The sequence below is a fragment of the Anolis sagrei genome, chromosome 2 (genome assembly GCF_037176765.1).
Source record: "Anolis sagrei isolate rAnoSag1 chromosome 2, rAnoSag1.mat, whole genome shotgun sequence".
Classification (NCBI taxonomy): Eukaryota; Metazoa; Chordata; class Lepidosauria; order Squamata; family Dactyloidae; genus Anolis; species Anolis sagrei.
The window spans coordinates 222472184-222498331 of NC_090022.1; the positions used below are offsets into that span (position 1 = coordinate 222472184).

At 37.5% G+C, this 26148-nt stretch overlaps 1 protein-coding gene across 2 annotated transcripts in view; it reads right to left on the reverse strand.

Annotated features, from left to right (window-relative positions):
- Positions 1-26148, reverse strand: part of TRPM3 (transient receptor potential cation channel subfamily M member 3) — a 429447-nt gene that overhangs the window by 14959 nt on the left and 388340 nt on the right. For both annotated transcript variants that reach the window (XM_060762212.2, XM_067464427.1), the window contains exons 19-24: positions 25747-25875; positions 21204-21455; positions 19426-19600; positions 4812-4962; positions 2420-2619; positions 1040-1172 (exon numbers count right to left, since the gene is read on the reverse strand). In XM_060762212.2, the coding sequence (XP_060618195.2) occupies positions 1040-1172; positions 2420-2619; positions 4812-4962; positions 19426-19600; positions 21204-21455; positions 25747-25875 (1040 nt within the window). The remainder of the gene's footprint in view (positions 1-1039; positions 1173-2419; positions 2620-4811; positions 4963-19425; positions 19601-21203; positions 21456-25746; positions 25876-26148) is intronic.

Consider the following 26148-nt stretch of genomic DNA (forward strand, 5'->3'; position numbering starts at 1 on the left):
ATTTCGACACGTATTAGTTAAAAATATCCATCCTTTAATGATATAAGTAATGTAGCTTTTGTAACATTTTCATGGAATGGCTACCAACATTTGATTACTTCTAGACAATACTGTATAATTTGTGGGCAGTCAATAACTGGGGCTCATTATCAAGAGAGGTCTACCCCTCTGTTTAAGGAGCTCCACTGGCTGCCATTTATTTTCCGAGCCCAATTCAAGGTGCAGGTGCTTACCTACAAAGCCCTAAACGGTTTGGGACCATCCTACCTGCGCGACCGCATCTCCATCTACGAACCCTCACGTTCACTTCGATCATCTGGGGAGGCCCTGCTCGTGATCCCACCTACGTCACAAGCGCGCTTGGTGGGGACACGGGACAGGGCTTTCTCTGTGGTGGCCCCCCGACTTTGGAATGCCCTCCCAAGAGATCTCCGACAGGCCCCTACCTCAGCAGTTTTCAGGAGGAATTTAAAAACTTGGCTGTTCCGCTGTGCCTTCCCAGAATAGGAATCCCCATCCCAAGCCTTAGTAGCACTTTAATCACAACTAATGTTGTTGCACACTGCACTTTTATCCTACGTTCCTCCTACCACTTCAGCACTTTTAACCCTGTACCCCATCGCACCGGCCGAACCAGTTTTAATATTGTCTTGATGTATTGCCATTGTTGTTGTTTTGCTTAACTGTTTTGATTTGCTTGTTTATTGTTGTGTTATGTTTTTATTGTATTGTTTTGAGGCCTCGGCCTGTGTAAGCCGCATCGAGTCCTTCGGGAGATGCTAGCGGGGTACAAATAAAGTTAATAATAATAATAATAATAATAATATATTTTACTGTCTAGTTTCTACATAGTACAATGTTATCTTCATATCATTATCCATTAGCTGTCATCATAATTGACTGTTTTATCTAGTCTGTAGACAGTAATAAATTAGAGGACATTTTAAAAGCTTTCTCCTCACAGAATGAAAGATACAGATATTCTAAGACAGACAGGACTCAAAACATATATATGTCTAAGAAACCAAAGGCTGACCACCTTTCAGAGGTAACGCGGATTCTTTCATCATTGGAAGAATTGAATCTATCCTCTTTTTCTCTGAAATATTCTTCTATGCATTGTTCTTCAAAATCATGAACCTTCTTCAGTTCATCATCTGTTATAAAAAGCTCTATACAAGACATATGAGAAAATGACAAAGAAGCAGTTAAAAACAATTAACTATCTTTTAAAAGAACTGCCAATTTTGTGAGTTTAAAATGCATCACCCATCCCTCATCTGATAGGGTCATTTCAATTATTTCCATATTTATAGCCACACACATACATAAGGGTTATGTTATATGCATGAAACTATGGCTTTCATTTTATGTTACACTCTGAAAAACAGGTTTTTATCAACTGTTTGGGTTTCTGTTCCATACTCTGTTTGAGATGGTGAATTAAGAATTCTTTGGGGGTCATTTGAAATCACTAACAGCTAATGTTTCCCAATTGGTCTTGGATTTGTTATCTTTTAAATGAATGTTTTAATCTTTTGTTTAGTTAATGTTTAATTGTGATTTTATTGCTACTGTTTGTGTGGCATCTAATGATTGCTGGTTGTAAGCTGCCCTGTGTCCCCCATCGAGGGTAAGAAGAGCAGGATATAAATGTTCAAAATAAATAAATAAATATTTATTTAACAACTGCAGTTGTTGTGATTTTATTTATGCTGTCATTTTATAGCTATTTTGATGTTCTTTTTAATTTCATTGAAGAGGGTTCAGTGTTAGAGTATATGTCTTGAATGCAGAAGATCCTTTCCATCATGACACAACTCTCTTTCACATTATCCAGTTGTAGCACTCTGATAAAAATTTAACTCCTAAGATCCCATCCTATGGACTCCTGGAATGTGTAGTTTCTTGAGGTATTTAGAATTCTCTTCCAGAGAGTCCTAGTACCTTGGGTGTGTATGTAACTTCAAGTTGCCTGCCTATTTATGATGACCCCCATGAATTTCATAGGGTATTTAAAGGCAAGGAATGTCCAGATATGGTTTTTCACAGTTTTTTTCTGGTATTCATTAATGATCTCTGATAGAAATACTAGCCAGGGTAGACCCTATTTTGTTTCCAAGATCTGATGGCATCTGGTGCCTTTAGGGCATGTAGGTCCCACCTTATGAAGTCACAAATCTCGAGATTTCATAAGATACAGCCATGGCAGTTAAAGGGCATCAAAATGCTGTAGTTGTATAATGTGAATGTGATCATAGAAGGGTCAGGTGATAGGTAAATATTTTCTTGTGAGATCCCAGAGGTAGCTGAAGTCAGTCAAAGTAGTGGATATCAATCCAGAGTGAGAATTAATCTAACTTGCCATGAAGCAGCTTTCTTGGGGTCTTGATAAATGTCTAAATCAGAGGAAACTTACTCAACCCATAGTCTGTCTCATCTGGGTCACTGTCGTGTTTCCGCCATCTGCAGCATATGTGTTGAAATATCATTGTCATGTGACTGAAGATGATGAGTGGAGGCGGCAAGACTGGTCTTTCATGGAAAGTCATGATGAGCTGATACCTCTGAAACTTCCAAACTTGGTTAGATATTGATTTAACTTCAAAGAAGGTGTTGCTGAAACAGGAAAAGAGGAAGAAATTGACATCTGATTTTAGGTATCATTTGTCTGCAATACTAAAACCATTGCTTCCATTACACAGAAGCAAACCTAAGTGTGTATGTAGTATGGAATAGCAACCAGTCTGCCTCTGAGAGATATTCAAATACTTCTTTGTATCATTCATGAGTTACATCTTTAATTGAAAACTTAAACACTAAGGGATGCATCTAAAAATATGATACAATGGGTCTTTGGTATCTGCTGCAGCTTGGTTTGAGGAAACCTCATGTGGATATCAAAATCCATGGATGCTGATGTCCCATTATATACAGTGATGTGTATTAGTATCAGAATAAATGAATCAGAAGAACAAGAAGAATTCATTTTTTTCAAATGTAACTATCTACCCTCAAATACATTACGGTAATTTATCAATTCACATTTTCTTATTAATATGGGAGTTAGAACAGGACTGCTCCCTGCCATGTCAATAAGGGCTCTTTTACAAGATTCAGTTATAGAAACATGATTCCACTTTAACTTTGCAACAATTTAATGGAATCTGGAATTTGTCATTTGGTGAGACAATACAGGCCTCTGGCTGAGAACTAAGTATACCTATTCCTAAACTACAGGTTCCAGGATCCCATAGGATGGAACTGTGGTGATCAAAGTGGTATCATCGTGCTATATCTTTGTAGTGTGAAAAGGCACTAAAGTAGCATGTGTCTTCTGGAGTATGTAAGACAAACAGAGAACTTGGAAAAAGCATGTTAGAGCTAGTCTTAGGAAAAGCTCAAGTCTTAGATCTATCATGCCACAAATAACAGTTTTACAGTACTTAAAACAAGTTACTGTTTTGATATAATAAGAAAATGTAGATATTCCTGCTGCAAAGCGATATCATTATTATAAGCATCATTTTTGGGATAATGTTTATGTACTACATGACAAATGACTGTTATCAGTAATCACATTACATTTGCTTATTATAGCATTACCTTGTCTTGTTGCTTATTACTTGGGAATGCATTGTGTTACACATTAGTAACTTGCTGCTAACATGTTTTTAGATCTTTTTATAAAAAAATCAGAAGATATAAAAGAGTTTCAATCTCCCAAAGTACATTCAAATATAAATACAATCATGATTTAAATTGGGTGATAGTTAATCAGTTTCCTAGATCAAACCTATGTCTACCTACAGTAAGAAGAATTGGACAGAGTACTTTCTGAATTATTCAGAAACAAACAAACAAACAAAAACCAACCAGCCCTCCACAGTTGCTGGGGTTAGGGACTCACGATAAGTTTGAGAGTGAAAAAACTAAATTAAAAGGCCTCCCACTTTATATGTGCAACAACATCTCTCCAGGAATCTTTAGGTCTTTCAGTACAATGGGCTGAAGAACATAGAGAGACCTTAATTTATGAATAATCAAATTTGCAAATATGGAGAGTTGACTGCAATCCCATTTTTATCGATTCACGTGTTTCTTTCCTGAATGAGCCCAGAATAAATCTGGGCTGTTGTAAGTCATGCCAATGGGTCACTAACCCAGAAGGCTTACTTGGCAGGGACTTAATACTAGATATGAAAAGGTATCACTTACCTCTTCTTTGAAGCCTCCCAGTGTTTCTGTAGTTATTGATATTTTGTCAGGTAAAATAGTAACTGACCAAAAATGCATGGGCTCGGATTGCTAATCTTATCAGAGTGGTTCACACAAGGAAAAAGCAACAATTCTTGTGCTGTTATTTATATTATGACACTTAATTTCTATGCTATTCTATGCCAAGTCCACACACAAAGGACTTCATCACATGATGCAGGGCTCCTTCTGGCGGGGATTTGTCTTGGAAATGTCCTAGGATGGAGCTCAGAGAACACAGGAGGCTTCCCATGTTCTCACTGCTTATAATGGGGCTAGTGCAGGGGGAAGCCTGGCGGGGATGCTTTCCCGCATGTGATGGGGAAAGCAGCGATGCAGGTGATGTTGGGCATGGAGTGACGGTTTCTCCTGCTGCCCCCATGGATTTGCCATGCTGCCCACTTTCACCCGCATATTGGACCTCAGTGTGATGAAGTTCAAAGAGGCCCTATTATGAGAACTGCTCCCAAACATTACCATCTCAATCTTCATTATTCATTATCGTTACTGAATTTTTATACAAACAGATATACATATAAAGTTATGAAACTCACTTAAACACAGCAATCAGCAAATTCACCAGAAGGATGTTTGCAACCAACAAGTAGCAAGCCATTATGGCTGGAACAATCCATGCTCCTGTTTTGCAGGGAGGCAGCTGGATTATTTTACCATCCTCTCTAGTTTCATTTTGACCACAAGGAGCTAGAGAGAAACAAGAAATAAGAAGGAAAAATTATTTCTAATTTTTTAAATCTTTAATAGAGATTATTAAATATTTAAGAATATAATCTATTTCAGAAGTTTAATAACCCCTAAGGGAGTTACTCATTACACCTCCCTGCACAAAACATTTGATCACCAAGATCAAGCACTTTGAAATTCTTTGACACAATTCCTATTCCTTTGGGTACTGAATCATAGTTCTTTATGTAGTTATTTAAACCAGTTTGCTGAGTAATATATAGATGTCTTCAGAACGAATGTCATCACAAAGGTCAGGTGAAGTGTTCTGCTTTGGCTGGCACTGAGGCGAAAAGAGAGGGGCAGTGGAGCAGATCTGTGGCCCTATGCACAGCTCCCTCTTGGCTACACTTTCCCTACCACATGGAGAAAGTGTTGCCCTCCCAGCGAGGCCCCATTCTGGCTCCATTGGAGCTAGCACAACACAGGAAGTCACCCCGGTTGGAGGTGGGGCCTCTGCTGGAAGTCACATGATGTTGTGAGATGGCGGTGTGAGGGTCCATACATTAGATGGAGTGAAAGATTCCTGGGATGCTAAGGCCTTCCCATCTGATGAGGGTATCAATGTGCATTTCTGTTTTTAGATATTTATTGCAAATTATCAAAGTGCCTTCAACAAAACATAACATGAATTGATTAAAACACTTGTGAAAAATGTATTTGCTGTGTTAATGTTTGTGGTTTTGATAACAAGTAGTTAGTGCAGGGGATACCATCAAACATGTACAGTATAGAAAAAGAGGGTATCATTTCAGTATGCAACAGTAAGATTTATAGAAGCATTGCATAATTTTATTGCCATACTATTTCCATACTGTTAAAGAATTTTGTCAATGAAAAAATGTTAGGCCAAGGATGATACAATAAGATATTTATAGAATTTGTTTCATGTAGATATTTGACTTTATTTTGCATTGGTGTATTCATTTGGAAGGGATAATTGACGAACACGGCAAGGCTATAGAGTTCTCCATTTCACTGGTTTATTTTAATGAAGTACATCTTCCTTTCAGCTGAAATCTTATATAATGAACCCCACCATCATCATAGAGTGCAAGCAGATCAAACGAATAAGGAAACTAGTGCTTAAGATACTTGTAAAACACAGAACCCATTTGATAAAACCCAGCTGTTGGAGCAGGCATGCTACATGAAAGGAAGTACAACTTCCTCCTGAATAGACGATAATATCAACTCTACCCTCCAGTTTGGAGGAATCTCCTTGGTATAGATATAAAATCACAATTAAGCCAAACAGTCCTCTCCACAAGCCAGATAGCATTAAAATAAACAAAGAAATAGGTGCCACACCAAGGAATGATCGGAAAAGTATGCGATATGCAAGGAAAGACAGGCACACTGATCAGGTCTTAAAGTCAAATCTGCAGTACAATGCAAAATTATTATTATTATTTAATTACATTTTTATTATAGTTTCCGATAGATAAGATAAAAAGTCATGAAGTAATGAGTATCACTAATAGAAAAAAAAGAAAAAGAAAAGAGAGAAAGAAAGAAAGAAAGAAGAGTGGTAATAAAAATGATAAAAGTAATAACAAACCAAAACAAAAAAAGTACTTCCAATCTTTTCCCTTGCTGGATTTAACTGTAATCTTCAAAAGTCTTTGATTTTATCATTTTATCCTCATGTTTATGTCCTGTTAGCGTGGACATCTAATAATTGAATTGGCTATATTATTAATGTTCTCTTCTCTTTTTGCATATAAGTTCTAAATGGTTGCCAGTCTGTCTTTTTTATTTTATTTTCCTTAATGTTTTGTTAAGAGTTGGGTCAATTACGTTCATCATTTTAATTATTAATTGCTCCTTTGTAGGGATTTCATTTTGTCTTTGCATCTTGGAGTATATTATTCTCGCTGCCCTAATTATGTAGTTCAGAAGCACTTCTTTATTAAAGTCCATCTTCACATCTATTAATCCTAGTAAAAAGTATTCAGGCTTTATTTCTAATTTGATATCTAAGATTTTCTGTAATTCTTCATGAATTATTTTCCCTTTTTCTGCTTTGTTACACAACCACCACATATGATAAAAAGTTCCTTCTTGGTGTTCACATTTCCAGTAATTATTATTTAAATTTTTGTAATATATTCATAATTTATATGGGGTGATATACCACCGATGCATCATTTCAAGCCAATTTTCTTTTAGATCATATGAATATGTTTGTTTCAGTTTATTATTCCAAATATTTTCCCACTCCTCCAATCTAATTTATGGCCCATTTTATCAGACATTCTTTGATCTGTTCACTCTCTGTCGACCATTCTAGGAGCTTCTTGTATATTTTGGTAATTATCTTCTTGTTTGATTTCAGTATTTTATCCCAGAAGGTTTCTTCATCTGAAAACCCGTTTGATTTATCCTTATTATAATATTCCTTTAGCTGCCTGTATTGGAACCAGGAAATATTTCCAAATCTTTTCTTAATTTCTTCTTGTGATTTCATCTCAAAAATATTGTTTTTCTTCATCAAAATGTTTCGATAAGTTGGCCATTCTTTCCAACCTAACAATCTTCTCTGGCCTGCTTCTAATGGTGATATCCAAAGGGTGTTTTGGTATTTATATTTATCCCAAATTTTTATTAAATAATTTCTGAAATTCTTCTTTGTTGTAGATTTCTCATACGAAATATATCCATGCAAGTTGACTTAAGAGTACAATGCAAAATTATTAAATCTGCTTTAGAAAAGGGGTTAATAGAGTGTTATTTTCCCTGTTTCCTCTTTACTATGTTTTTTTAATTTGATTTTTTATTGATCAGATGTAAGCCATTTTGGGAGCTTTTTAGCTGAAGACTAGATTAGAAAGACGCTGAATGACTAAAAAAATAAGTAAAGCAAGTCTGAAGCAAGAACAAACCTAGCAGAACATCATGTAATTAAAACAAATAAACTCCCATCAGGGGAAATCTTTACTTCTGCACTGGAGGCATATCAAAATCAAATAGAGGGGAATTTTTGACTCCATACATTTGTCTATTAGTCTTTGCCATAGCTCCCAGAAAATAAAGCCTAGCCAATTCCTATTTCCAATTATTGTACAGATACTGAATTAGTGGGAATTTGATTAGCAACCTCTTCACATGTCCGGTGGCAGGAGGCAGCGGTGCTCAACTTTGCTGCGAGGCTTGGGGAATCTGGCGCCCCATGCCTCGCCTGCTTCGCTCACTGGCAGGATGGTCACATGGGGGAAGTGTGGAGTGTGCGTGGTGTGTGCAACTTCCCCTCCTCCTCCATAGATTGGGCAACACAGAAAGCCTCTTATGTTGCCTAGGTAGTGGTGGCATGCCAGTTCTGCCTTTCTGCATACATAGAGCTGGCACGACGTCATGTGAACAGAGGTGGCCAGATCCGTGGGTGACCAGGGCTAGATTGGTGCTTGCCACCAAATCTAGCCCCATATGATGAGGTCATAAATCACTACGATTCTAAGGATCTCATAGCATTGATGAGGTCTGGCATCATGGTTCATCACCCTTCATGGCGAATCTGGGTGGCATTGGGGTGGCATCAGGGCAATCCCAGTGTTCCAGCCACCAGTTGACGCTTTCCCATTCTACGCTGAAAAGTGTCACCACTATGCCAAAGCCCTGCTGTTCCTAATGGAAAATGGGGTGGTTTCTGTGTTGGTGGTGGCAGTGTCCCACCAGTTCACCCACGAAGCCCTACGGGAACTCATCCTGGGTTGTATGATGGGCGGAATGGGACTTCATGGGTGAACTGGGACAGAAGCATCCTAGGATGCTTCTTCTACCAATACAGAGCATGATTCTGGCTAATGGCTGAAACAAAGTCATTGTAACTAAATGGCATTTTGTCTCTTATAGGCAAACCCATGGTAAAGCAATTCATTCAAGCAGTATCACACTAACAACGCTATCACACCAGGGCTTTAAATTGGGAAGCCCCACATTTCTGCCACCTGCAAAATTCTGAGAAATGTAGTTTAAGACAGGGCCTTTTGTATTCTCAGCTGTAAGGAGTTCTTGCTTTCCCAAACTACATTTCCCAGGATTCTGCAGGTGGCAGAAATGTGGGGCTGCTCATTTTAAAGCCCTGACGTATGAATGATAGCATCAGTATAGATGATGCCACCTGAAAGCAGTAAATTAACTCATCTGCAGAGATGGTCTTACCATTAGACAAAGTAAGGCTTCCACTTCAGGCAGTAGCAGATTTGAGGCAGCTACCTCAGTGAATAGCAGGGTTGCCAAAATTCTTTACCATATATATCCATGTATAGGTTGAGGGCTTATTTTGGGGCCAAAATTATGGATTTTAATATGGCTCATATTTGTCAAGGATCATACTGTGGAGTTGGGGAAGAGCCATTGTTGGCCTAATGGGCTAGCTGCTCCTGGTTGTCATTGTCATTTCCCTGCCCAGGCATTTTTTAAAAAAAAACAGAAGTGGCACCATGTTGGAGAAATTAGAGGGGGTCAGTGCTCTTGTATTTTACCATTCTACTCAGAGAAGGGGATGGTTTTTCCCCCGATAAGAGCTAAGGTACAGTACTCTAAGTGACCCATGGATAAGTCGGCCCAGGGTTTTTGGATTGATTTATTTTGGCCAAATGTTAGGAAGTCTGGGTGAGCATGGAGATACCTGTGAAGTTTTTATTTTATTTTATTGCCTATGGTGCAAAAATAACTTGGTTAGCACATGTTACCGGGCATCTTGACTTGATGGCTGCAGAGGCTGAGAAGGGGAGGCAACATTCTTTTAGCTGTTCTATCTCAGGCGGCAGAAAGCTTGTCATCCAGTCTGCCCTTATATATCAGGTAGAGGAGCCTGTGATCGATGTGTGTGGAAGAAAATGTACTTGCTAACTTTAACATGCCCCACAAGAAAATTAAGGAAATTCTCTATAGAGATGCAATTCTTCAAATGGCATTTTATTGCACATTAGTTGAATTAGTTTCCTATTTCAGATTGCTTTAGTGTTTCAAAGTGTAGTTTCATTTTGGGAATCCAAGTCTCTGGTCTTATGATCAGCCTAATAAACCATGGGAAGGTGTTTAGTCAGCCTTCAAATTAACAATTTTTGAGGAGGTATCGTATTTCACAAGATACATCCGTATTAGAATTATTTTTCTTGAATACACTATGTGGAAAAATCCCAATTTTGTTGTAGTTTAGTGTTTTTCAGTCATAGTAGTCAATATTTCTGAATCACAGACAATACAACCTTTTTTTTTTTTAAAAAAAACCCCAATGGGAGCAAAAAGATTAAAAGGAAAGGCTGACTTTCCATACTGTGACAGAGTAAGAACATTATTGAAATGTATTTATTACATTAAAATCCTGGCTTTCCTCCAAGGATCTCACTTAAGGCATTCCTGTCACCACAGTTGTATTCTTACATGAAACCTACAGAGAATATATGAGAAACAGTGAGTAACTTATGGTCACCCACTTGGCTTTAGGGTTGAAGTGCCTTATTTGAACATAGATTGCTTGGTCATAGTTAAAACATGCTAACTCTTTGAACACTATGATGCTCAAAGAAGCCCATCTTCCGATGTTCTGAGCAACTCAATTGCCTACCTTGGTTGTATCTCTGCACTGGAAAAGATTATGAGAATTGTCTCAACTCAAGACCAGTGATGGTTGATAGACCCCTCCCCTCCAGTAGCATGATGAATCCATTCTGGGTTTAGGAGAACTTTAAAAGAACCAAACTAAAACTATTTGGAGAGGATTCCTTTAAATCCTCAGGCTATTATCATAAAGCAAAGACAGACCTTTAGAATTGGGCTCTTCATTGTAAAGGATATAAAGAATAGTCACAACTTGCATTGACCCTTTGGAAAAAAATTCCAAATATCTTTATCATTCTTCAATAAGAGTATGGAAAAACACTTTCTTGATTTCAATTTCAATGGGTTTTTTGCCTCTCTTCCCGGGTTCTTACAAGGAAACCACTGGTTTTTGTCCCAGGACACTACTTTGGCACAAACACACAAAACCAACAATGTATTTCAATACAATAATGGTTTATAATGGGAAAATGTACAGTAAACTTTTAATTTTGCACATGGGAGTAAAGTAGCCAAAATGTTCATCTCTGCTGGATAACAAGGGAGGCTGTCAAACATGGTAGGTCTCTGATCTGGAAGGGGATTCTTTGGGATCACATATATCTTCATTTTTAAAATTCCTCATGGAAATTCGCCCTTTCATGGTGTTTAGTATGCACCAGCAAAACAGAGCTTGGCATCTGCTGAAACAGACCATTGGAATTTTGCACATGAAACACAAAACAAAAGCATAGTATTTTGACTCAGCCCAAACTTTGGCGTTTCCTCCCTTAAAACGATAAAAAGCAGAATAGCTACAGCAATTAATCAAAAGCACATTTTTGGATATGGAACAGGATCACGAATCACTTTCACCCATCTACTTTCTCACTTTTTAAGGATTTGAAATTCTACTAGAAATGATTGCTAGCCGAGGAGGATTCAGCGTTCATTTGAATAGATAGCCTCTCACAAAAGAATCAAAATGGAATTATTTCAGGTTCTTTGATGAACACAGTGCACTAGCATGGAAATAATTTCTCAACCCTTCTATCCAAAACTGTTAATAAGCCTTTGGCAACTCCCATCCCAATCCTGATCTTGTTCAGATTTCATCAGCTATCCTATTCCTTCTCTCATGATTCCTTTAGTGTTTCAACTGCTGATATATACATGGAATGTTATGTATTACACTGCTTGCCAATGTAATTATTTAAACTTTGTTACATTTAAAAGTTATGGGGCTCTGGTGTTTTGTTAAAAATTATAGCAGAATTTATAATTTGTCAGTGCTTTAAAACTTACAATTATTTTAATGAGTTTTTTATTGGCTAGTTAAAAATTATATATCCCATCTACATTTCCAAATTGTGTGGATTACATAGAGTATAACCTGTTGCCTGACCAGCTGATTGGAACAGGAAAATCAAAGGTTATGCTCGCCCAGTGCAGGCAATGACCATGGTTTCTTAAACAAATAATGAATGTTTATTCCACATAAACAGTTGTTCTTTCTCCCCCAACAATTGAATACATAACTTTGTTGTCAGTATGTTGATGATACTCAGCTCTATTAACCCTTTACACCTACAGCGTCATCAGAAAGGCTAAGTGAAGTGCCCTGCTTTGCCTGACTTCCACGAGAAAAGAGAGGGGCAGCGAGGTGAATCTGTCATCCTGCATATAGCTCTATCTTGGTGACCCTTGTTGGGAAGAGCGGGGAAACTATCTTACCCCGTTATCTCCTGGCAAGGTCTGTTTTTTGGGGATGGCCAGCCATCTCATGACCTTTCCCCATCTTCTTTTTGCTTTCCCTTCCCCTCCACTTCTTGGAATCAGGAGTCAGGTAACACCCAACTCCTGAGAATAGAATCTTCTCTCCCTTGTAGCATCCTGGCAAGATGGAGTCCCACAGGCAGCCACCAGAAGGGGCTATGCATCATGGAAAGGCCTCCATGGGACTCCATTTTCCCAGTGTGCAAACACAGAGAAAAAGGGGAGGATCCATGTGATGGGGTCCTTACACTTGTATTGAATATTTTGCATAGTTTATGTTTTATATAGGTTTAAATATACTGTTAGCTGCCTCAAATCTCATTATTGAGAAAAAGGCAGAATCTAAATTGAGAGAAAAGCAGAATCAAATTCTGGGGTGTGTAAAATTGAAGGAATGATGTGGCTTTCCAGATGTTGGTAAGGAGCTGTTGTGGTATAGTGCTTTGAGTATTGGGCTGTGATTCTGGAGCCCAGGGCTCGAATACCTACTTGGCCATGGAAACCCATTGGGTGACCATAGGTAAGTTAAACTCTCTCATCCTCAGATAAGCCAAAGGTTAACCCCTCTTGCCATGGAAATCCTATAATAGTTTTTATCATAGAATTGCCACAAATAAAAAATGTCTTGAAGACACAAAACACACCTGATGCTGACTATAATCTTCAGCATTTTTCACTATTGTGTGTTATGACTATAGCTACTAGAACTACCATCCAATACCATTTGTAAGACCACAGGATTCTCAGCCTTGGGATAAATCCAATTGCTAGACTCAATTTGATTAGAACCCCTGAATCATTGGGGGTTACCTAAGTGTTGAATTACTGTGTAGCTATTGATTCAACAGGACTACTCAGCTTATAGCTAATAATTTAATTTAGCCCTATCTCTGATTACAAACCAGATTATCAGGTTTTTAAGTGGAATAAATCACAATGTGTTAGTTTGAACATAATGGGAATTGGCAACTAAAAACTCTAAACATTTGTATTATACAAAATAAGGAAAGAAGAGAAAATGGGAAAGATCGAATATAAAGATTCAGTGCCTGCTTTTCACTAATAAATGTGGTTTACTAGAACAAACTAGTAACATCTAAACTAGGTCATAGAAAAGAAGCTATGTACTAAAGATCATGTTAAGGGCCAGTCTTAAACCAGTGGAATTACTGACTTTCCTTTGAAGAGCAGATTGGCATGCCGATCACCAGCTGCTTTGACCATGTGGCACGAAGGGTTACACTCTGAGAAAAATACATCTAAAATCCTTTTGCCCTCATACAACTGATTTGTGTTCCGAGCCACTGTTTATAGGTAAAACCAATAGATTGTCTAGAAGGGATGTTTGGACACTACTTTTGTATCTACGTGTAGAAAAGCCTCTAGAATCTTATTATAGAGTCTGTTAGTATGAAGAAGGAACAATAGCTTAAAAACTGACTTCTGTATCTTTCCTCCCTCTACAGTCGGTATAGCATGTTGTTCTACAATCTATAGGCACAGTGCTGTTGTAATAAGCAAATGTGAAAGAGACATGAACAGGAACAATGGAAAACATGGTTTCTATCCAATTCTTCTCCGTTTCACCTTTGTTTCCATGTGGGGACTAGGGAGAGAGAGTAAAAAAAAATCAACCCCACTGACAATAGAAAGGTATTGTCGAAGGCTTTCATGGCCGGAATCACTGGGTTGTTGTAGGTTTTTTCGGGCTGTATGGCCATGGTCTAGAGGCATTCTCTCCTGACGTTTCACCTGCATCTATGGCAAGCATCCTCAGAGGTAGTGAGGTCTATTGGAACTAGGAAAAAGGGTTTATATATCTGTGGAATGACCAGGATGAGACAAAGGACTCTTGTCTGCTGGAGCTAGGTGTGAATGTTTCAACTGACCACCTTGATTAGCATACAATGGGCTGACTGTGCCTGGAGGAAATTTTTGTTGAGAGGTAATTAGATGTCCCTGCCTGCTTCCTCTCTGTTGTTGTTGTATTGCAATTTTAGAGTTTTTTAATACTGGTAGCCAGATTTTATTCATTTTCATGGTTTCATCCTTACTGTTGAAATTGTCCACATGAAATGATCAATAGAAAAGTAATCTCAGTTGAGATCCTGGCTGATCCATAAGATCTAGGGATATTCTGGATCTCAAGGGAAGTTACTCTTCTGTTGCTAATGTTATTGCCCATCTCTTATTGCCCTATGTCTACAGTCTCTGGGTGGCCAAGAAGGGGTGATTGTGGCCACTGCCCGCACTGAGATCCTTCCAGACTATCTTAACTGTCAACAGAAGTAACCTGAGACAAAATGTAGGCCTGTGATTCTAACACTATTATTTTTCTTCTGCATTATTTCAACATCTTTGCCTGATGAAGAAGCCAATTAAGCTTTGAGAACTTGCATGGTGTATTTTGGTTGGCCAACAAAGTATCATTGTAATTTTGTTGTATTTTGCTCCATGTTCAACATGGCTGAATATATTTCATGGGTAAACGAGTATGTGAAGTGCTAATGAGAATGAACTGTTGTAGCTTCAGCCATTTTCAATGTTGTCTACCAACCCTACAGTTTATGTCCTCAACGGGTTTCCATGAAGGCAATGTAACCCTGTATTGTGGACTAAAGAGGGATAAAAGCTTTGTAGTAATTTAGCAGCATAAGTATAGCCAACTAGGCTGAGGTGCCAAAGAAGAAACCATAGGTAGGCCCCAAGAAGAACTGTAATGTTGAATGATAAACACACTGAAACCCTGCTCCCTTTGTCAGAGGGGTGCTACACTAAATTAAAGAAGATAATAAGAAAATGTGAAATGATCATTGTTTTTGTGACTCTTGACAACATTAGATGCACTTCAGTCAGCACAGGCTAGGTAATTCATTGTGTGAACCAACATTTCATATTATATTAAATATCTATGGAAGGTGATATGGGTAGATGATGCGTAAAAGACTTGCAACACCAATTCTGACTGGCAGCACCAATTTAAGATGTCAATCATTGACTTTTCCCAAAGTATCTTCACTACCTAAAGACCCTTCTAGCTATAGATACCAGGAACTGAACCTGGTCATTCTGTATATAATGCAGATGATCTACCACTAAACTATAGTTTCTTCCAAAGCCAGGCCAGAAGCATAGAATAATAAAACACCACTTATTTCAAATAATTATGAATGTACACTTTCTATAATAAATTACATTCCTTAAACCAAATCTATAGTATAAAGAATATTCATGCATATACAATTTTCTCCAATCAGAAAGAATTCAGGCATATATTTACTGACACCCAACCACAACCAGAATTACACAATGAACATGCAGTAGCTTGGGGATCATCTTTGTTTTAGGTAGGTTAAACTCGACAAGAAATACATACATTGATTGGAGAGGCTGCCAGTTGATGGAGGTGGACAGTTAACTTGGGCAGCCTATTGTCATGCACAGTAACAAAACAAAATAAAACTAAAACAACTGAAACAACCCTTTTATTTTAAACATGCGTACAGTATTTGTCAATTTCTCAAATTCAGTAAAGCATTTTATAACATTTAGATCTGATACATACTGAGTGACATGTGGGGTTTTTTTTTTAAAAAAAAAGATCCAGAATTTGTTGCTAGCAAGATGTTGTATAAATAATTGGAACTAAGAACAAAAGAACACTAAAACAGCCCGTTGTCTAATTAATTTAAAATAATTAACATATGCTTCTTTAATGTATCGACTGATATTTGAGAAAGTACAAATACTCCAGAGTACACTGAACAATAAATTGTGGCTGATTTTGCTTAGGCCAGTGAGGAGATATAGGGTCATACATTTCAGAATTGTGTCAAAATGAACAGTGCCAAAAATTAATATATACAGTGTTCAGTTTAACAGATCTATGTGAGTTTTCTTTGGGGTGTGGTTCACCAATGACATTGTTTAATATTTTTGAGACATTTTACTTTTCCATCGTTTGAGGACTCATATCCAGTTTAATAATTCAATAAGAAAATGCTAGACTTAAAATTCCCAACATAAACATAGTATTAGAAGGATTTTCATAAAGAACTTCATCTATTTAACTTCTGCTTTCTCAAGGCAATTCCAGACTTTCCCTTCCAGTATACAAAAGTATGCTGTGAACAGTCAGATGCCTGCTCTACATGTATCACAAACATGACAACATGGTTGTTCTGCCAAGTAATTAGCCAAAAATCATGGCAATTTAATAAATCCTTCCAAAATTTGCATAACAGAATTGCTGGCAAACTCTGTGTAAAATGGTGACATTTAAAACAGCATAGGGACTCTTTAATCTCCGACAAACATCAAGTTTGCTTACAACTTCATTAGCCATAATACAATGACCTGGTTATACAATAATTCCTTTTTGCAGATGAATGCGAAGTTCAGTCATTAATAATAATGATCAGTAACAATGATAAAAGTGGTAACTCTTTCCTGTGTTGGGCAATCGCATCTGACACCATGTAAAAAGGCATGAGCAGCCGCATTCATTGTTCAACCCTTTCTCTTCACTTGTATGGTTCTAAACTTCAATCAGCACACCACAAGAAATAAAAAAGCAATCTTCCCCCAAATTGCCATGGGATGCGTTGCACTATGGCAAATTCTTAGTACAACATCAATAAATGGCCACTTGTAGAGGAACAGACATATATGAAAGGAAGCCCTAACTTTGGTGACTTTCCTCTTTCCCCACCCTTCCTTTCAGTATTCTAGCTATGATCCTCCTGTACCCCCAAAAGGATTTTGAAATACAGAAAAAAAGATGGAACAAAGCAGAAAGCTAAACTCAGGAACAAAATTCAATGATAGCCAGTTTTTGTATGTTTGCTTGCACGTAAACCCTGCTATCGTTGAGAACAGAAAGGAAGGCTAATCTTCAACAAATACAGGTTGAGTATCCTTTATCTTATGGGACCAGAGGTTTTTTAGATTTTGGAATGCCTATATTTGCATACATGTGCATAATGAAGATCTTGGAGATGGAATCCTAGTCTAATCATAAAAGTTATTTTTCACATATACCATCTTGTACACATATTTTTTCATAATTTTGTGCATGAAACCATCAGAAAACAGAAGTGTCACTATAACAGCCAACTATGTTGACAATCTTAAATTTTGGAGTATTGTGGATTTCAGAATTTATGGTAAGAGAGGCTCAACCTGCATCTTTTCTAAGAGTAGTATGCTTTTGTAAAAAGCATCCATATGGAGTTTTAGTACATTTCTGTCAATGGGAGAATATTAAGCAGAAGGTTCAAGTGAACACTAGTGAAAACGAATTCATGATGATGCCGATGTGAACAACTGGGAGGACCAAACTGTCTCTCTTTTTTACATTCATCTCTTTGAATTCTGTATAAGGATGGGTTGTGCCACTGATGTAGACATTCCTTGAGGATGCACCTAATGCCACGTTGCATCTACAAGTATGGATGGAATGGTTTCTTTCTAACCAACATGGGAAGAACTTCTCTCTTTTAAATGCCACCCATATACATTGAAGTAAAACCATGAGCTAACAAAAAAATCCTCCTGCCCGCCCCTCTGTATTAAGGATGGCATTCTCACTCTCATTGTTGCTTTTCTGCAACTGCCTGACTTCATACTAGCAGTGATTTACTCTGAGTAGCACCAGAAGGATTCGTTAAAATAAAACACTGATGTTTGCAGGTGGCCAGGCACATGAATTCTTAGGACAACATATATGGAAACAGGTGTTAGATTTGGAGCAGTTAGTAATACAATTTTACAATATTACAATATTCCTAGGTGCCCAAAGCACTTAGCATATACCAGCTGGTGATAATTCTTACAAGATCCCTGCTATATCAATTAGGAGCATTATCCACTCTATTGCAGACTGAGTAACTGAGAATGGGAGAAATGGTTGCCTACCCAGAACCCTTAGTGCATTAATGACAGAGGTGAGATTTGAACCAGTGACTTTCTGAGTTACAACTGAGTATTTTGGCCAGCACCCTGTAGCAGCAATGAACAATCTAAAATGAGATCTACAGTTGGTCTTTCACATTTGCAGGGTTGACTTTTACAGTTTTGATTATTCAGGGATTCAATTCAAATGCTCTCTCTAGGAATTTGTAGCTCTTCCAGCATAGCAATATGATCAATTACTGTTGGAAGTTCGCCACAGAGTCATAGTGGAAGACCTAGAGATTTCTAGAGAAGTATTATCTCAGGTAAAATCATTGCCTTTAAAAATAGTTTTTTACACCGTCATAAGCATCCTATGCCATAACCCCAGTAAATGTGTGTGGTTGACTGTATTCTTCTTACATTACTACTTAAAATGGATCATGATCTTTGAATGACTTTTATTTCACCAGTGTACCACTAGTAACAACCAATATGTGCCAATTGCAGTAAACAATCAGGAAATTTATTAATTTCACAACAATTATGGTATCACTGGCATATCCAGTTCAGTCATTTTGAGAATTGAATACTTAGTAGCAGACTGGCTTTGATGTGTATGTCCCAAAATCAAACTAATGGATGGTAAAAATGAAGCACTGGTATAATCTACACTAGAAGGTGACATTTAACGGCCATCCCCTCTTTCCAGGAAATCACAGTTCTGGGGGGAGTGCTTGGGGACTCAAAACATTATAAGCACCCACACAAAAACTATAATTCCCAAGATTTTTTGGGGGTGATCATTATGACAGTAAAACTGATAGCAGAAAAAATACCAAATAAATATTTAACGTGTAGATATACCTTATATTTTGATGTGCAATTGAACACAATGTGGATATCTTAGATAATCTTCATAATGGAAATAATAAATGTCCCAGTGTTAATGTGATTTATATGTACCGCAAAGAAAAAAATAGCTAGGTAAGGGCATGATTCTTTTCATTAGGAAATGCTGTTGATATTACCTGCTAAGACAGTTTAAGTGGCAAAAATTAACAGATTTTGTTTCACCGTTATACTTCCCTGTGATGTTTGAGCCTCTATCCTGAGCCATTTATTGAGAGTGTCAAAAATGATCTTGTAAGACATCACCTGATCAAAGTTTGATACCTGACTTTGGAGTATGAGAATCATAAACTTGCTTACGGTCTATCTGGTCTGCAAACACTTCCCCATAGATCATCCAATATGGCATGTAAAAAATATTTTTTGCCAGTTTCCATGAGGGCTCTTCATTGGGAAAGAGTATTGCCTGCCTTGCAACACCAAAGCTCATCAGAACAACCAACATAATTATGACAAAATACATCATGTCTATCATCTGAAAGAAAAGAAAAGAAGAGAGAGACAGAGATAGAGAAGAATATCTACTTTGTCCTGTAAAATCAGTGAAAATGTAAAACATAAGAATCAAATTATTAAAACATGTTCATCTCAACCTGTCACAGCCACTTGCAGTCAAAACATGTTTAGGATATTTACATTAACCTCTCCTTGATTATACCAGACTTTGGCTGTGAAAGTATTATAAAATGTCTTCATCTTTTAATATCAATTTGTTTATATCCCATTTGGACTGCTTAAATGACTATTTCTCCTATTTTCTTAGGAGAGCATTTTCCTTTCTTCGTCTAAGTCCCTTCCATGCTAATCTATACTATCTCCTTTCCATCCCTACACCCTTCTACAAAATTAGTGCAATAGTTCTCAGATCTATCTGAATATTGTATATTGTTTATATTTAGCAATGTTCTATGAGCTATATTCTAATGTTGGGCTCTGTTTTTGTTACTGATCTCCTGTTGTAAAAAAAAACAACAAAAACCCAGGTTTAAGGTCTATTGTTTTGCCTCACTTGGGAATCCTGGATCTAGACCAGTGGTTCTCAACCTGTGGGTTCCCAGATGCTTTGGCCTTCAGCTCACAGAAATCCTAACAGCTGGTAAACTGACTGAGATATCTGCGAGTTGTAAGTCAAAACATTTGGGGACCCATAGATTGAGAACCACTGATCTAGACTAAGAAACCTAATGACATATATTCCTTTTGTTCATATGAACATTGCATATGTTCATGAATGAGGACATGTATGAAGACATGCATGAAGACATATCGTAACAAATGTGGATGAAAGATTAAAATATGATGGCTTATTCATAGCTATAAAGCAAGCGCTGCACATTATGTTTGTCGACTGTCATCTAAGCCACCCAATAAGAGTTGGTCTAATAGTTGAAGACATGTTAAACTTTGCACCCCATTCCATACTACATATTACGGCTGATGGAAAGGGCTCAATTTGATATACAAATTGTTTAATTACTAGACATCAGTAAGTAGAGCCGATTTTACCAAGCATTTTCTGTTTTCTTTAGGGCTACTCCACTGTCCTTGACAGCTACTTCCTTCCAGTTCCAAGCTCAAAATAGAATGTGACTGTTACCATTTCATTCACAATGTCTCAAGGTGTGAATGGAACATAAAAATATACATAGAATGATCTGAGTTCTTTTTACAGAGTCACAAACAACTTCTGCCTATAGTCTTTCATCAGACAATTTAAATGTATTAGTTATTTTTACCCTTTGCTTTAGTATTATTTTTGACTGCATCGAGGACTTCATCTTAAATAAATAAATAACAGAAACCCCCAAAACCTTGGAACAGAACATTTCTGTGAAGATGCTGGTGGTGAAGCATAAAATTCTGCTATAAGGAAGTGGAGAGACATAGTACAGAGGAGGACAGATGAAAGGCATGTGTATTGATAGATAGGTGCAAGGGTTTTGAGTTGCCTATAGCCAGGTTTAGCATCAGATTCAGAAGTTGCAAGAAACAAGTGTCACTTTCTATTCAACAGAATAGAACATTGTTTCAGTTATAACATGCAAAACAGAAAAGAAAGATGGGAAACTCTTTCTTACCATTTTCCCAATCATCATTACATATGGCCCCAAATATTTGTTCACCCCGAAGATATCAAGCAATCGGATATACCAGTAAATGATGTTGACACAGTATATAACACGGCCATCACTCCTGAGTGGCAGATCCTGAAGGCGAAGTATCATACCCACAGAAAACAGGAGAATAGCAATGAGATCGGTAACATTCCAGTATTCTTGAAGCCATACTTTGACCTTCTGCAGCAGCTTCCCAGGTTCTGACATTAATATCTAGGGAACATGAAAAAAGGATACACCATAGATGGAGGAAACATATAAACCAACAGTGGTGGAAAGCATATAAGATACAGATTAAAAAATCCCCGCATAAACTCTTTTCAGTTTAGGCATGATTCAGCAATTCAACATATGGACTGGGAATCAGAAGTGCCCACTCACATGCTGACTTCTGCAACATCACAAAGCAAGTCATGTATAGAACTGTAAGAATGAAAAACAGGTCAGCTCCTGTACCTTTAATGATTGTATAGAAAAGGGAATTTTAATAAATGTTGTTTATTACCCAATGGCTCGACAAGCAGCATCTGCTGAAACTCAGTCTTCAATATAACCAGCAAAGATACAACATTAGACATATCTTGGCCTTATGTGGCTCAACAACTTACCCAACCAGCCTACATTTTATAGAGTACGACAGAATTGTAAGGGCTAGGTCATGCTGTTCACAGTGGCATCAATAACTTTTAAATAGTTTCAGGCTCCTGGGTTATAGAGATCCAGCTGGCCACTTTTAGCCCATGGGATCTCTAAATCAACTATGACAGTGGGATAGGCTGCAGCACAGTGGGAGAGAACAGGCTTTGCAAGCAGAAGTTCCTTGTTCGATTTTTTACATCTCCACATCTCCAGATAGGACTAGAAAAGAAATCCTGCTGCCAGTCAGTCTACAATACCACGCTACCCTGACTGCCTCAGTGGTCAAACTCAGTGTAGGACAATTTCTGACAACATTTTCTGTTAGTCTATGACAGTGATTCCATAGTCACGATAATCATGGACAATATCTGAGATGTGATGTGTGTCTCAGATATGAAATCTCACAGGACCTTCCTTGCAACATTGTTTTGTCTAGATCTTCCCTACAGACAGTGCCTAGAGTTTGGGATATCTGCATGAGGTAAGGGAGTAATAACGTAGCATGACGAATCCCTCTTTGAAGGTGAGAGGGTCGGTATATAAAACCTCGAAATAAATAAATAAATAAATAAATAGTGGCAAGTATGTTCTGTGTAGTTCACATCTTTGAGAGTGACATCTGGCAAATAAAGCACCTGAAGATGCAATGGGCTTGGTTACGTCACCACACTGTAACATTTCAATGAACTTTATGGGCCTGGATCATCTTCTTATTCCTACTTTGCTGAATATATTGACTTAGTTTTAGTATTTTCCAAAAAATCACCCAATTCAGCAAGTGAATATCTCCTATCACAATATGCAAATATGCTTTTAAATGTATGAAATTGGGTTTGTACTTCTGTTTTGATTTAATTTTGAATGCAGTTTCCAAATATTGAATTCTGAAGCTGCAAAATATATTAATTAAGCAACTTTTTTGGCTTTCATATTACCCCAGGAAGAAGTTTATAACATTAACTGCAATTTTCAAATAATGTATAGTTATGATTTCTATTTTTTTAAAATGGTGGGTATCCATTATTTATATCATATTCAATGTTAAGTTTTATAATATTGATTTTTTTACAGGATTTATATTACATGTGTTCACCTGGATTCCAGAAATGCAAAATGCCTACACGATTACTTTTAGAGTTATATTCTGTGAATATACTTAGATAGGCACTGTCAATATAAAATTACTTCCAGGCGGAATACAATAAACTATAAGGAAGGCAATAATACATGGAATAAAGTAGTTCTTTGAAAAAAAGCAGAATCTCTTATCACATTCAATAATGAGCTCAACTTCATGGAATCCTTTAGTGATGCTGAAGAGCCCTCTTGTGGTTGTAGGAAATATATTTCCTTCAGTGTTCATCGCTATCTTCACATCATTTTGATTAAGTGTGATTATAGAATGACTTGGAGAGGCCAGAGAACTGGACGAGGACTCTAGCGACACCAGGTTTGAATCCCAGCTATGCTATGGAAACCCACTGGGTGACTTTGAGCAAGGAAGGAAAGCCAAATCGCCTCTGAACAAAACTTGCCAAGAAAAAACTGGTGACAGAATTGCACTACAGTTGCCATAAGTTGGAAACAACCCAAAGAAACACTACAGCAATATCATGATTTCAGCAGTTACAAGTAAAATACTTCCGAAAAAAACATTTTTGATCAATGTCTTAAGATTACATTTTTATTTTCAATCATTGTTTTCTGCAGGAAGCTGTAGACTCACAGAGTCAAAGAGTTTGAAGAGACCACAAGAGCCATTCAGTTCAATGAATTTACACCAGCAATGGGAAAGGGCAACTGTGACCTACAAACATTCCGAAGCTGTTTTTGGGGCCCTCAGATCCCCCACTAAAACTGCTAGAGATGGAGGGGATGTTGTGGCCTGGTCAGATTCTGAGTGCTTAGATGAGGAGGAAGGGAATTCTGGGAGAGATTAAGAGGGCCCAGAGGAGGCTGGAAGCAGCCCAGAGTAGGATGTTTTGGAATATCCTGACAGTTCCCAAGAGAAAGATGAAGGCAGTCTCCATACTCATGGGAATCTGCCAGAAGTGCAGACTGAGGGAAATGTGGGAGACTAATGTTTGTCAAGATCAAAGAGATTGGAGTTGAGGAAACAGGACCTGCAATTAAGACAGGATCACTTTTCTAAGGTAAGGAACAGGAGGCAGGTGCAAGAGAAATAATCTCATGGGAGGGATTCTGGCTTTTAAAAAGAGGTTCATGCTGGCATAATCGTTGTGAGATCAACTCTGCATTCAGGTGAAAAGCTCCCAGTTTCATGGGCCCTGTGATTCATGTATTCAAGTTTTCAACCTGTTGTTGTGTTCCAGTCTTGTGAGGAATAGTTTTGCCTGCCTTGGATATATGTAACTTCTGGAATATTTCAGTGGAATTGTTTTATAGACTTTAGTTGAATGGAATTTTGGACCTTTGGCTTTTATGGATTCCCTTTTTTATATGTGCTTGCTTTTCATATATTTAGCTTTTATTATACTTAGTTTTCAATAAACTCTTACATTGGATCAACTGGACTATGTGTGGTTTGTGGTGAAAAGAGGCTTCAGGGCTTTGGTGCAACAGGAGGGTACGCAGGTCCACTAGAATTAAAAATCAAGGGGTCCTATGTAATCTCCTCATCTCTAGCAGTTGGTTGACCCTGAGTTACATGTTTAACATATGAGCCTTGAGGAAATGAAGGGCCACCCCTACCTCATCTTTGAGGCACTGCCAGCCTGGATCACCATCATTTGGAATGATGTGTACCTCAAGTTGGAGAAAAGTGTTGATTTCAACATTGTCAAGACTGGCCAAAAATGAAGAGGAAACTATTTGAAGCAACAAGGTAGGGTGGGTGTATAAGAATACAGAACAGTGAAGGAATGGCAAGGGTCTAGTTAAGACTGACACAATGACCGGATCTTCCTGGAGAGTTTTACCCACACTTTTGGATTTGCCTCCCTTTTAGAACAGATGCAGCAATAAAAGCCTGACATAAGTAAATTCCTCAAGTCAGGGATTTGGGACATACCTGTCTGTGTTTATGTGCATCTATGAGCAGATGTTACTTCATCAAGTATCATTCATGATAATACTGTGGATTTACACTTAGAAATAAGTAAGAATTGCGTTTGTGCAGTAATATCTGTGATCTCATGATACAGCTGGTCTTGTGAGGCAGGGAGCCTGTACTGAGGAGTTTCTATTATGTTTAAGAGCATCGTATGAAATCAGGATGACAGTACTGGGGAATATTAAGTGCCCAAACTGCAATTTTCCTGATTAAATTTGCCCTGATTAAATTTGCCCAAAACTATTATTTGCCCAGTGAAATAAACATACATGTACTGTATAGAAATGTGGGGATTTTTAAAAAAATGTATATAAATATTTCTTTACAATGTATAAATGTTGTTTTATATATAAAAAGAAAAAAGTCTTTTTTTAAATCATAAATGTCCTTACCACAAGCAAAAAAGTTTTCATTCTGAAACAGGTTCTTGTAAGTGAACAGGGGAAGCAATTCTAACCATTTCCCCTCTCTTGTAATTTTACCATAAAGTTGGATTAAATGTATGGAGAAATGAAAGACCTTCAAGAATCCCCAAGAGCAAAGCATGTTTACACTAAAGTGCAGCTTTTTCATAAATTCAAGACCCTTGATTTTATGAGTGGCCTAAGAAACTTAAGGAAAAAGGGGAATTCAGCAGTCCTGATGTATGGACACTCTTAGTTCAGTCAGCAAAGGAAGGGGACAGGATTCAAGCCGTTATTAATAGCCCTATCAATAGCACATTGAACTTAAGCCGCAGACAGAACTACATAAAAAGTCATTCCTTTACTAGATAATTCCAAAAAATATTACCTCTCTCATTTTCTCTATTCCCATTGTAAAAATATAAGCGATAACTATCCATTCTTGCGTGGAAGGCCAGCGTTCCATCTTCACCAATACAATATAATTGAATAACATCAGGTATCCAACATATGCCATCTGTGTTTTGAAAAAAATGTAAAAATATTCAGGATGCATGTAATACTTAATTCAGTTGCAATTTGGTGTTTATCAATAAAAAAACCCATTCTTCTCGGTCATGCAATATTTGGATAAACTATCACAAAATACCACTACACCTTTCCACATTTATTTCAGTAATGTAGACCATTCTTTTTGTAAGGTGAAGCAAGGAGGTTCCCAATTTCTTGAGGTGGTTTTCAAAATGCCAGTTCATACTACAGTTCACGACCAAGTTTATTTATTTATTTA